The sequence below is a fragment of the Xiphophorus hellerii genome, chromosome 21 (assembly GCF_003331165.1).
Source record: "Xiphophorus hellerii strain 12219 chromosome 21, Xiphophorus_hellerii-4.1, whole genome shotgun sequence".
Lineage (NCBI taxonomy): Eukaryota > Metazoa > Chordata > Actinopteri > Cyprinodontiformes > Poeciliidae > Xiphophorus > Xiphophorus hellerii.
In genome coordinates, this window is record NC_045692.1 from 9,619,331 (window position 1) to 9,633,945 (window position 14,615).

Sequence of the window (14,615 nt, forward strand, 5' to 3'; positions counted from 1 at the left end):
GGATGTAAAATTATTACATATTTAGTTTGAATGTCAAGCTGAGTTAAGGCGTTTCTCCAATGGAACAATATTCTATCTAATCTATAACAAAGTACCAGGTCAGATTTTTTTTTCTTTATCAGCATCATAGCAGTTTCTAACAAATTTCACCACAAAACATGTCATGCATGTTTGTCAATGTGCATTTGTCTCATGAATGCACCATGCACTTTCCCTGGCTCCCAGATCTGCTAACCGAATTATACATTATTCAGAGATTCATATTAGATGTTTCATGGAGGTAAATTAGAGCTATCAATCATCCTAGACAATCATATGCGCTACAGTTTGGGAATAATTCTTGAATGGCAGAGCAGCCTGTGGAAGACAGAAATGATTGGCTGGGGAAATTGGGTATGAAAATTATAATTATTATTTCTTCATTTTCTAAGCTTTGCTTCATTCTGCTGACATTAACATTATTAGCCATATGTTTGGAATAAATGAAATGTAGGCACCTGAGGATCCCGGGACGGTGCACGTAATGAGCAACAATTTATTCCAAACTCTTAATCTAACGTTTCTGCCAAAGTCTATTTGACGCGTATATCATTTTCAACCTTTAAAATTGAAGAAAGCATTATATATGAGTCACCATTTAATGATATGTCAGTAGGCCTGATAGCAATCAGGTTGTGCTTAAAATTCCAGTCAAATTTACAAGCTGGCATATAGGACAGGGGGAAAAAAAGCATACTTCTCAGCTGTGGCATGTAGAATCTGCCTAATATTAAAGTTTAATAATGTAAATAATAATAGTGTAAGTCTATATTTGTGTGCAATTTACTGTTTATAGCTTTCCTTAATCCTCAGATCCTTGCAAGGTCAATAAGCCCCCTTGAGAAAGTATTATTTTTCAAAGAGTAGCTTTGTGTCATCCCTAATGTGAACAAATAGCTGTGTTGCAGGCAGCCATTATTAAAAGAAATTGTCTTTGAAATTTGTCACAGCATATTAGCTCGTTTTAGACCTCCTTCTAAACACTTCAAAGTGATACTAAGTGTGTGTGCAGCGACGTTCTTTCGTTTGTTTTCCTAAAGCTTTTACAAGGAGCGTTTTGCACGGGAACGACAAATGGGGTCATTTAAAAAAAAAGAAAAAGAAAAGCACAATAATTAGTGTAAAGTGGTCAGAGTCTAAATGACTTTAAACTGTAGTAAACTATAATATTTGCATTTATGTTGCTAATTACAGAGCGTCAAATGTTGAAAGGCTGGCATGATAAACTTCAATCCCTGTAACGTATATGAGACAAACCTGACTGATGTTTTCTTGAACATTGAAAATGTTTGCCTTCTCTCACCTAAATAGCTCTTACACTTCCAAGCACATATTTCTGCACAGAAAAAAATCTATTTCTATACTTCTAAGCAGCTATTTAATAAATCACCACGTTGCCAGAGGAACTCAAACAGGAAATTGGAGGATGATGCAGACATTTTAAGCATCCTGAGGAATTAGGAACATTACCATTGTTTGCTGTGGATGAACTTAGACGGTGGTGTGAACTTGAACCACCGGGACTAAAGCATGCTACTGCTGTGTGGATAACTGAATGCGTTTGGGGATTGTTCTTGACAATGTTCTGCCTTTTGATTAAGATTTTTATTTACCAACAACAGATTAGCCACAGTACATGAGGAAATTGAGCGTTGAAGTGAGAGAATGAGAAAGATTTCATTGTCTGCTTGAAGATTTCGTTTTATAACAGATAAGTTACAGGAGGAGGGCGACCTTTCACATGCTATGTCTGGATAATCCTTTTTTTTGAAGACTTTCAAGCAGCTTCCCTCAGGCAATCAGCCTAAAGTGCTTGCAGTGAAGACCACGAGAGACAGAGTTTATTTAGTACCTGCTACTACTGTTATGTCTAATAGCATGAAATCTTGATGTGTGTCGCTTACACCACCGAGCACTGAATCTCATGGTTGCTGGAACAGACCGTTCCGGTTTATTCCCCTTCCTTTTTGGTAGAATTTATCTATTGTATTAGTGTGTTGCAAATGTAGTGAAATGACTTGAACTTTTAAACATTATATCATCTCATAGCCACAACCCTCAATAGATTTCATTGTGATTTTAAGTTTCACCAAAATGAAAACCTCCATAATAGGGAAGTGGAGGTAAATAAAACTAAATCTGAAAAGTTTGGCATGCGTATTCAGCCTTCTTTCCTGTGATGCTCTTAAATACAACCCAGTAAGCGGGGGTTAAGTTATAAAACATACTCCACCTTTCGCAGAGTATTTTTTTTTTAAAATATCTATTATGTAACTAAATACCAGTAAACGCCACTCAAGTCAGTAGATGTAATGACACAAAATGTGAAGGAATTTCAAGGAAGTTGAAGGTTTTTGCATGCAACTATGTCTGTATTGAGGTTTTTAATAGCTAACCCTCTTAATCTTAAAGCATTGGAAAAAGAGAATAATACTGGTAACATCATGGTTGCTATTGGTTACTGTCTTCTAATTTATAAATGAGTGTAATTTGTGGTGGGTGATTTTCTGTGACACAACAAATTCAGCACTACTCTGTTGGATGTTGGTCCACCTTAATCAGTATTAATTGTGCACAGGTGTTGCAGTCTTCATATACAGTCAGGCTAAACGGTGTTAGCCTACATTATTCCTTGCAATAGCTATAGCCCTTTTTCCGACTTATGCAGTTGGTGAAGGTGCTTCAGCTCTCCCTATAAGTTTAAGTGACAGATACGTTTTGCTTTAAAAGACAGCACCAACAACAAAGGTAAGCACGGTAAGAGTCATAAAGCTGTTATTAAAAAAAAAGATTTTCATGTTAAATTGTTCTTTAATTGACATTGTTTTCTCTAGTATGTTTTTCCCTTTAGAAATGCAAAAAAAAAAAAAATAAAATAAATAAATAAATAAGACATTTTAACTAAACCACACTACACACAATAAAATGTTATTGTTTCCTCAGTTTGCACAATAGGTCTACTTGTCGCCAAAGAATTCATGCAATGTAATTACATTCCCTAATCCGAAGACTTTATTGCTTCTGTTACAGGAATTATATTGTTTTTGTATTGCGTTTAATTACTTTCAAAACTCGAATAAATGAAAACCAAGCATGGATGGAATAGATTTGACAAAGAACTAATAAAAAAGGCATACAAGAGGGAGGAAGAAAAAAAAAATCAAAGCCCCTCTAATGCAATTGCTAGTCAGTTATTGTTAAGCTATAATATTTCATCAATATGATATTCAGCCTATATTTTTATGAATGGTATTTGTTTATTAACAAAAAATAAACAAACTAATTGTAATTTAGAAGGGAAAAAGTGAAAACAGACAAAGAGGCGTTAAGACAGAAGAAAGTGTCACAGGAAGATCAGATGATAGGTTATAGGCCACAGGATCTCAGAGGAAAGCGTGTGCATGTAATTAATGCTTAGGTCTGGGTGAGTGTAGGAATGTTCTTTTGGAAAGACGCAGCTTTGAGCTCAGGTCAGACACACAGGTCTCCAAACTCAGAGTATGAGTGACCTCTTTGTACCTTTGAATTATCATGAATGCATTTTGATCAGTCTATATTTCTTTATTCTTTTCTGCAGATTCAAAAGGTTAAAGCAAGCCAAATGCCTGAATGTAATATGAATATCCAACTCTACTCGTGTCTGTAGATATTTACTAGCTATCTTTGAAACCCAGGTTTGATCATTTATCAGCTATTTTCAACTAGGCATTTTGTAAATAAATATTCTGATGTTTTATTAAGTGTGAATATGTTTTCTAGCAGTTGTGGAGTCCGACATTAATTCTTGGCGCAACAGAAACTGCTAGAAATATTTGCTTTGAAAAGTTTGCACGTTCCTTTTATTTGTGGAGGCGTTTCCCAGGTACTCCAGTGTCCAAAAATACATGCATGATGTGGGGAAGTGTAGTCAAACGGGCAAAACTGATAAATAAAAAGCAGCATCAGCCACCTGTTCCAGATTCTTTTGGTGAGTTTTATTGTTTACCATGTATTTTAGGCTCTGAGCATCTGAAATCTACCAAATTGGCAACACAGGCGCACTTCATTAGACCATACCATAATAGACCAGGTCAAACCAAACAACACAATCTAACTAAACAGAAAAAACGGGAATAAGAGTATTAATCTAATTTACAGATTCATCTACATAACTGAATGGTCTGCAAAATAAAACATGTAATACAGGGCAACTCAAAGCATTACTTTAAATGAAAAAAACAACAACAAACAACCAATAGAAAAAAGAAAACCCTCCATTTGGTACAACCCAGTAATATAATCAGTGACATCATAGAGCCATTTAAGCAGGAAATGCTGCGCCGGTCCCTCTCATACACCTACTTAGGCAGTAGCATCTATAATGGAACAAACGACGGTGAGTAAAAAAAAAGAAAAGCTAATAATTTACCAGAAATGTGTCTTGATAGAAAAGAAACATTCCTATTCATCAAATGATCCAGAAGTGTTAGCTTCAACTAAAACGTATACGTAGATGTAAACTGCAACATAACGCTACCAAAAACTTAAAAAAAAAAATAAAAAAAAAATAAAAATGTCTAAATCAAATGTTTAGTGAGTGGAGTTTATTGTTTATACCAATATCCCTGACTGTGCTCTTTTAAATTTCATCATTTGTTCATCATGCTTTCTGCTTTTGCACTGTGAAGCAATGGTACAAAACATAAATCTGTGTATCTGAATTAGTGAGAGTCTGAGTTATTTTTTCAGTTAATTCAGATAAGGTTAAATCTTTATACATACTGCCTAAAACAAGCTATGCCTCAGTTTTTCATGTCTGAATAGGACTATATACCAATGAAAGTTTCAATCATTCCTCACTAGTTCCATGAAAAGTCAAACTTTATTCAAATCAGCAAGAATATGATATTATTAAAAGTTCCCTCAGAGGTACAAAAACCCAATTTAAGGTTTTTTGTGACTTTGTATCCTGCAGGATAGAAAATGTCTATTGAACAACAGTTTCGCTGCGCACGTTAACAATAGCCCGGGAAGGTTATTGGGGTGCCGGAGTATTATAACTTATGATGGCAAATTTGTTGGCGCCAGGGACCAGCCCCTGCAGCCGCCAATAAACAGTGAGCCAACTTTGCAATTTTCCGAGCACAGCACCTGCTGGATGCTAATCACCCAGAGTTTGTGTGTGTGCTTTATATATTGAATTACTGGCTTCCACGGGCAGTAGATGTTTTGATGCATGCAAAGTCTCCAAAGTACAATTACTGCAGGGTTTAGTTTTTTTCCCCTTAGTCATTCAGGTAATCCTGTCTTACAAGGCAGTATTTCTCAAGGACAAAAAGGCCTGTAATTGTTTGCTAATATACTGAACACTGTAATCACACATGATATAGCATGTGTTTGATGTAATGAGCTAATATTATAGTTCTTCTTTGTCAATAACTGCCAATACAATGAAGTTTTCACAGTTGTTTAAGTCTTATCTGAGCAGTTTCAACTACACTATGGAACATGAACCTAGCTTAATCTGTCTTTGCCATCACTGTTACAAAAAAAAAAAACCCCTTATTTAAAATAAACAAATTATGCTTAGCCTGGCGCAGCGCCTAGTAGAGCCCACCAGGATCTAAACCCTGCATATCCAAGTAAAGAAAAATGCTATTACTTTCAGCTGTAACTAAAAGTTGTAAGCTGACTTGCCCCAACTATTTAGTCATACAGCAATTATTTCAATAAGGTCATTCTGTTTTCTGCCTTGCTTTTGAAAACAAATGTTGGCGTTCAGAAAGGTGGTCAAATCAGTCAACTGCTCAGTGACTTCCATATTTGTCTCTTTCATTGAGAAAGAAACGGGAGCGCCAGCCAGCACATCTAATTTGCTCTTTGTTGGGGTTTCTGGTTGTTCAGGAGCCAAGCTCTGGTGACTCATCATCACTTAGGAGGGGAGATGCCAGACATAGAAGTGGTGTTTGTCAGGAGAGTGAAAATTACTATCCGCAGGGCCCCTCACCAGCATATTTTATTTACAAACATCATCTTGTCTTGCTAGGTGACTGTTTTCCAGTTCAGTTGCTAGCTACGAGTGGCTGGGTATTTGATTTGCAGACAAACCATATTGTCCAACACTCGGTGTAATGTATGTGTGTATTTAAAGAGTGTGTATATGTAAGTTTTTGGAAAAGTGATCCCACTCAGTTGCACATCCCTTGGATTGCAAGTCCATTATGCCTATTTCTAATAATTATACAGTATCTTCTGTTATAGTTTAATTGTACTTTGTCGTAGTTGGGGAAGTGATGCTTCACTACCTCATGTGGGCTTGACGAAGACCCACATGTTATGTGCGTTTCGTTTTTCCCCTACATACTAATCACTAGAGAGAATCGTGTCTTGAAATCAGTTTTCTGACGAGTATCACTTGCCCAGATACAGTACATAAAACTGTGATAAGTGGGGCATCACATTTTAACAAGTCTACCAGGACCTCTGTTTGTAAAGCAACATATTGAAAGTGACAAGTCTAGCTGTTTGCATTGCAGATTAATTAATGTGTTAGTTTCTTTTATGAACTCATTATTTATAGCTTATTTATTTTTATTTTTTTTAAGAGTTGTGTTTTAGAGCTCCTGGAGTTACGATGGAAAATAAATATTAGATTTTAACTTATTGTAAACATATTTGTTTTTGTTATTAGCAATGCCGGTGCCAGACCAGCCAGCAGAACAGGAGAAGGGGGCGATGGTTGCCCCTGTGATGCCTGCCTCCAACGGCGACAGACCTGAGACGGAGACCACCTCATCCATCCTCGCGTCTGTCAAAGAACAGGTAATAACCCATTCAAGTATATATCAAATATATGTGTGCTGAAGTAGTTTCAGGTCTTGTTAATGTTTAATTTTTCATGGATTGGGGACGTTTTTTTTTTTTCTTTTGCTTTTTCTTGCCCTTGGTCATCTTCTCTCACCTCACAGCTTGTGAACAGCTTGCTAGGAGACGGGGCTAAAGGCTGTCAATGTTATTCAGAGAAACAGGCGGTGTGCAGGAAACCAGGGATTGATTGGTGCCAAGGGACTGGAAATGTAATTGAAGGAAATGATGGAGATTACGGGGTGAGAGCTGTATTTAGTATAGACATAATTCAAAGGGCTATTTAAATCAAGGCAGTTGCTTTACAGCAGGTGTTGGAAGGTGACTGTACGGCAGGAATAAAAAAAAAAAGACAGGCTTGTTGCAGGAATAGTAGAGGTAACTTTTAGGATTCATGTCATGCTGTGTTGAGCTGCAATAAAATGCAGAGGAAGAGTAAATTATGTTTTGCAGCTCCAGTTTCCTGCTGTTGTTACTTTGTTGGGTCAATATGATGGAAGAAGACAGCATTTTGATATAGATTGTAATGAGACTGGATGAGAATTTTCAGAGGAGAGATCTAATCCGATTTAATCCTGGGATTGTAAGTCCTTACCTGAAAGGAATATACAGTAACTTAACTTGGCATGAAAGTTACAAAGTGTAGAATCTGCCTACTTTATGTTGCAGTTCACATGGGGAACAATGTTTGCTTTTATTCAACCTGTCTTTACAGTTATGACCTCAAAGTGCACTGGTAGGTTAACTGATTTATTCCAGATAACATCCTTAGTCTTCAGAAAACAGACATTTTTGGGAAACTACCATTGCAAAATGTCATTGACTGAAACTGTAATGCTTGTTCTTCTTGGCCAAATAAATACCCACGTTAAGCGGATTAGGATTTCATGCATGGCAGTGTAAATAGTGTTCAGATAATGGTTCAGAACAAAATGCTGCTTCCTAGAAAAGAAAGACTGAGATTTAGCCAGCTATAGATTCAACCTTGTATCACATAAAATTATCTTCTGATTTAAAAAAAACTTGTTTTTTTTTAGCATCAGACAGACAATGTGAATGTGTTTGCTTGCTAACTGCTGTGTCATGGTTGCTTGTATATGTTCATGTGGCATATTTTTACTAGAGTGCTGCTGCACTGCAGCACCACTTGCCTGTACAGTCTTTTTATTTTTCCATGTTGATACCTTGTGGAGTGGCCAAAACTCCTGTTCAACCCAAAATCATTTATACCCCTGACAAAGTTTACAAAACTAGATTACTCAGAGAAATACTGTTCCACGTTACATATACTTATTGTGTGCAACATAATCATATAATACTGTTATTAAATGATGTTACTCTAATCATTTGATGGTTTTTCCCAGCACTGTTCAAATGGAGGGTGCTCTATGTTGCTCATCTGTCATTCTGTAACCAAGATATTTGCTCATTCAGGTTTAACTGTACTGCTTTGAAATCTAACCCAGTCATAAGTAAAAAAAGAAAGTACAGCCCATTTTATACATTATTGTAATTTATTTATTTATTTTTTTATTTTTTTACCATTACTTTGCAGTTTATGCCAAAACAAGATTTTCACAAACTTACATTTTAGCTGTATCTTGAAATTATATGGTAATATTTCATCTTACCCAGTTAGTTGACAAGGTCATTTCAAAAATATTCTGTCTTCTTTGCACAGTCATAGTAAAATAGAGGTTTTTGTGAAAACTATGCTATGTGCGATTGAGAAAATAAACCACCAATCTCTGAAATCAACACTAGCAGTTGCTCCAAAATGATGGGAACCATAATAAAATGTCTGCTAAATGTCCTAAATAAAATCATATGCTGTTTGTGATGAACCTAATTTTCCACAAATCTTTCCATCTGGCTTCATCTTCATCTTAGTGGAGTCTATGTTGTGTGGATTCGTGTAGGTATGCATGTGCAAGTTCTTGCTGCTGTTGCAGAAGGATGATGTAAATGGGTGATAAAAGATAATTTTTTTCTATAGAGCTCACAGAGTCTCTAACACTGACTGCCCGGGAGTGCATTCCTGTTTGTATTGCTCCAGTAACCCAGCAGTCTTACTCCCACCATGGCACATCATCATGCCTGGCCGGCACCTCTCTCTGTCGTGTCTCTTTTCGTGTGCACACATCTGAGCAATATATGCATGTCTTAGGATTCATGGACATCCTCAATTTGTGCATGTCTTTGTGTTTACATCAATTTAAATTTATGTTGCAAATGGAAAACGGTTAAGAAAAAGAATGTGGTATGTTCTTGTTGACATAGTACATGTCTAAGGCTGTCAAAGTACCTCTAGAATTAGAAATAAATTGCAAAATAGAAGTTAAATATAAAAACATAAATCGGTAAAGCAAAGATTTTCAGAAAATGCAATGACCGGTGTTTTTTTTTTCTGTAGTTGGGAATAAATCATTTCTGTTCCAAATTACCTTTAATTTACAGCTTTTAGGACATAAAAATATGTATGTCATGTCCTGGGTTGTTTTTGTGGTTTGATTATTCTGTGTTCCTTAGTTTCTTTCTTTGATTAGATCAGTCTCCTTTCTGATTTACTTTAGTTCAGTCCTTCTTGGTCTTTCTAGATACATTTGTTTCTTGTCTCCAGTTGTTCCTTGTTACTCTAGTTTTATTATGTTCCTTATTTCTACTCTTTTTTTTTTTTTTTTTTTTTTAGTGCTAGATTTATTTCTTAGTCTCCTGTGTACTTTGGGTCCACCAACAAACACATTGTGACAACATAAGCTATACAAAATGAATTAAAAACTAAACAACAATATTTTGACAAACTGTTCACCACTAGTACCCATCAATAATTTTGGTGCAACACTGGAAAGTTTGTCTCTGGGTCTGGTACAGGAAGTGGAAGACAAATCCCTGTAAAGACTAAGATACACATGCAGTAGTGGAGGCCCTGCTGACAGCAACATTTCTTTCTATTCTGCTGCAGGTAAACTTAAAATATTAATTGAACCCCTGGCATCCCTCAATCAAAGTACAAAGAAGGCTGTGTTTGCCCATAGAAATGGAATTTGCAGCTTCTAAGAATTCTACAGCAAGCCTGCAGCATGTCGAGTGTAGTTAAATGTATATATATGCTGTTGTGGTGCAAATTGAAGGCTACTTTATCTCGGTTAGGGACTTTGGTAAATTAGGATTTGCTTCACTTTACAATGTGCTTAACTGGCATATCTGATAATATCTGATTATTTCATAACTTTATCACATAATCCTTCAAACTGTTTTGCCTAGCCTTGCAAATATCTGGTTAAGCATAATTTTGTTTTTTCTCAAATGAGATTTAATCGTTGATTATCTTCAACCAGCTTGGATAAGATGTTATGATGTGCCGTCTTGTAATAGCAGTTCTGTGCATTAGATGGATAACACTGATTTGGATTTTTCATCCTTTCGTGCGATGGGTATACTTCTTTGGGAGCTGGTTTTTGGGTTGTTCCTTGCAAACAAATGGGTTGTTTTCCTGCAATCAACTCCACCGAGTTAATTAATATATGAAATAATTAGATCTGAAAACTTGACATACATTGACAATTAAGATGGCAAATACTAGTTATTCTGTCTCGTCACAAAGCAATGTTATGCTGAAATAGAACACCCCCATTATTGCCTTGACATCCACATGAACTATTTTGCATATAATTCCTTCAATAGCACACTTTGACATAGATAGCTACTGATGTGAAGGACATCAGCCAGATCCCAAAATTACTTGGAATGATTGAAATGGCATGGGATTTTTTTTTTCTTAAATACTGATATGTGTAAATTTGATGTCAAAATGGGTATTTTGATGCACATATTTTCTGACTCCTTTCCTTTATTGACATTGCACCATGTCCCTACCACTTTCTCTGACCTTTAGTGTCTCAGTTTGAGTCCATCCACCTGGCCAGATTTACAATCAGTTTGCAGTGTGAGTGCATGGCACTGGAGTGTAGCATCACCATCGCAGTCATTTGAAATTGTGATACTCCACGCAGTGATTGTGACGACGACTGCGATCCGATGTTATGTACAACTCTAAATATGAATGACACTAATGTGATCTGATGGAAAAAGAGAAAGCATAATATACTCCTTATGATCTCTTTCACGAGCTAAACAATTTTTGCTAGCTCTGTAGTATCAGACACCAGTGGAAATCTGGAACCCGATATTCAGATTCTTTTTAAACTCTCTTGTATTATGACCACCAATAAAATGAGTAATACTGGTTATCTCTTCACCTCAGCTCTTGACCTTAAGTCAGAATTCTTTGGCAGAAAATGTACATTTTGTTGTCAAAATAGATGCATTAGAAGCTTGAAAAACAGATATAGAGGAATTTTGACAGGGGCCAAGTTTGTGATGGCCAGACATCTTCCCTGTCTGCAGGGCCAGTATCCATAAAAGGAAGGAACAGTGATAAACTGGAGACAGGAACACTTCTCATTAATGCAAATTGAGAGAAAAAGCTAAGTCATGTAGTCCAACAGAAGAGTCTCTGATGTGGATGCTACAGTGACAAATACCTAAGCATTGTGCTGACCACATAACATCCTGATTGACAAAGTAATATTTGGTGATGGCATTGCTTTCCTGTACTAAGATGATGCACTTATTGCATGTGCATTGTCCAATACATATTGATTAAAAAGCATGCTGTATTTTTTTATGTTTTGGAATCAAATATCTATAAAACCTGGTCACTTAATCGGAAAAAGGTGTGCTCCACATTTGCTGAAGAACATCAGAAGGTTTTCTCCCCTTCTTTATTCTTTTTATTAAGATTATTTAAGAGCTTTATTACTGCACCAAGTAAAGCCTTTTGAGTTTTTCTAGAGGTTTTGCACAGTCTTGCATCATATCATAAGTTGCCTGAGGAGAGCTCCAGTAAAACTAATTTAGCTAGTGCTGTTAGGACTCTCAAATCTATCGGTTTTCTGGATGTTTTCATTTATTTTGATTGTAGGTCCTCTTTTATGTCTGGAACAAGATCTTGCAATGTAACCTTGTATATGACAAAGTTTTGTTTTCATATTTGGCCTTAATTTAATACTGAGATACAATAATTAGCTTCCTAGTCAGATTGATGGTATTTTTCTGTTTGAAAATGTCAGGTAATTTTTCCAAAGATAGCTATTCAGACAGACATGCTTTGCATTCTTCATCTTATATTTTGCGTTCACGTTTTTTAATGTTTTTATAGTTAACTTTTTTGTGTTTTGGTATTAAGTACTAGTAGAAAGCCATTGAATATGCCCATGTATAAAATGAAAAATAAGTAATAAAGGCAGAATTGGATAGAACGTTTTTTCTTTTTTTTGTGTGGTTGTATTCTGGAAGTCTTACACGAATGTTGAATTGAAATATGAATTTGTACTTCTCACAATTTCTATTTTCATAGTTGTGTTTTTTGTAGTCAATATTCTGTTGGAGATTATTAGTATTGTTAGTACTGTATATAACCAGTAGTTGCATTCTTAAACAATGTCATTGGTTTCACACTTTATGAAGGGTATGTTTTGAGAAAACAAAATATGATTTGGTAAGTTTTTTTTTTTTTTTTGTTTTTTTTTAGGAAGCAACTTGTAGCCTAGATCAAATTATACAATATGAGGTGGTTGCTTTTGAATTATTATTATTTTTTGTACTTGTGAAGTTGATTTAGAAATAAACAAAGACTTGTTCATGTTATTGATTTTCAAATTGGACTTTATAAAATGTAAGTATTCATATGCTTGAGTTTTCAAGGACTGCAGATGGAAGCAATTAGTGTGCTTGAAAGAAGCAGTGTTTTCTCAGAGCTGAGTGATAATGTTTTCTGCCCTTAAGAATGCTGTTTATTATCCAGAGTGCACTCCACTGGATGTTACAGTGTTGGTAAAAACTTAAAAAATTGCCCTCACAGAACTTGAATACTGCTGATGCTGATTATTAAATGTGCCAAATAACAACATGTTAACTCTTTTTCAAGACTATTGTTTTGAAAGGAATGTTATGAAATGGCACAAGTTCATAACTTAAACAGTCTCTCTCTGATAAAAAGAGATTTTGTATTTCAGTAAAACAACCTATATAAATAAAGGTTAAATAAAAAAGTAATTACTTTCTCTAAAATTAATTAACATTTCTTTGACATTACTGTGTTTTAACACACATGCTAAATGTCTTTGGTGTTATAAATGATCTGTTTTAAGGTCATATTGAAAGAAGAAAAATGACTCCAACTAAAGAATATGTTCAAAATATGAATATTTGTTGAATTATTGAAGTAGCTTCAACAATAGAAAGTGTAGGCCTGTCACAACAATAGCATGTAAAGCTTGCATTTCGCTTGCTAAATCATATTTTTTGTTCTCTTTGAACTTCCAGCTTATGATTTTAGTTTGAAACTATGTTTACTCCTTTGATAATGTTTTGTCCTTTGTGTCCTACAGTATTTATCAAGCTAACATTGCAAGTGCGGGACTGAACCATTTTAGCTGGTGGGCAGATGTGCAGTTTCTGTATATATGAGACTGATTGATTGCACAAGTTCAGTATGTGTGCTTTCAGTATAACTATGTATGCCCTTGTGTTTGCTTGGTTTGCTCTGAATGGATGAGTAAAATGATCTAAATCATGTGGATAAACTTGGCTAAAAACTAAAGGAAGCGTTGATTGTTTGCTACACAGGAATTCGGTTCAGTTCTAAGAGAAAATACATTCAGCAGGAACATAGGGAAACACAAACCTTTTTTTTTTCAGAGGAAAATAGTTAGAATACCTAAATCTAAACCGATGTCAGATGTCCAGTTTTTCAGCAGTTGCCTAGTCGGTTAAATGTTCATTGCAAAACAAGATTGTGTGTGATATACAGTTTTTCAGTCTGTGCTGGTAGTCTTTAATGATTCACTCAAATGCCAGGTGCGATTTTAACATTTGAGACACATCCTTGATGATGACTTATGGCTTTTAGATGGTGCTAAAAGCTTCCAAGGTGATTTCTAATGATTTTGTGCAGGTTTGAGTAGGAGGTATGTCACAGTACCAGGATTGCCTTATTCATTGAAAAAGCATTTGTGGGAAACCGGGGCACAAAAAGGATGGTATTAAGTTGCTTTCATTGTGGCTGTGAAGTAATAGTGGCTGGGGAAAAATTATTCACCCAAAGGCTGTTTTGCTCTTTGGCACAGTTATTGCATGAGTTGGTGTGTCTGTCTCCCAGATGTTCTGCACTTTCTCATTTAGTCAACCTCACACAGCCGGCAACCCGACTTTACTGTCACGATCGTCATAGCTACCAGCTTGTAGGCGGTATCCTTTGCGACTTTTTGTCTTGTAAAGAGATAACAAGACTTATTCTAGACTTGATGAAACAAATAAATAGCTCTGAGAAAAAAAAAAAAACATGGATGGGAGCTAGTCACAAAGAGAAAAGATGTTTTTGTAGAAATGCCCAGAGGAGTATAGTTAAAAAAAAAAAAAGGTTTTACAGTAAAGATAGGACATTAGAAACGGTCGTTGAGTTGAACTTGTAACAAGGCACAAGAAACTCCTGGTAGACTAGAAAGCCAGTTTAATTTATTAACATGAGAGAAACCTTATTAATTTACCAATACTATGGTATTTTGGTTTCTTCGTTCATAAAGATACATATTTATGACATATTGTTTATTAGCTCAATATGTTTGTTGTCGGGTAGAAATCTTTGACCTTGTCATTTACATGTTTTCTTA

The 14,615-nt window shown here is 35.6% G+C and overlaps 1 protein-coding gene across 1 annotated transcript in view; it reads left to right on the forward strand.

The window, feature by feature from the left end:
- The window catches only part of ctnnd2a (catenin (cadherin-associated protein), delta 2a), a 219,605-nt gene that overhangs the window by 26,466 nt on the left and 178,524 nt on the right, over positions 1–14,615 (forward strand). Inside the window, 1 exon segment of the mRNA XM_032551622.1 lies at positions 6,710–6,840. Within this exon segment, the coding sequence (XP_032407513.1) occupies positions 6,712–6,840 (129 nt within the window). The 5' untranslated portion in view covers positions 6,710–6,711.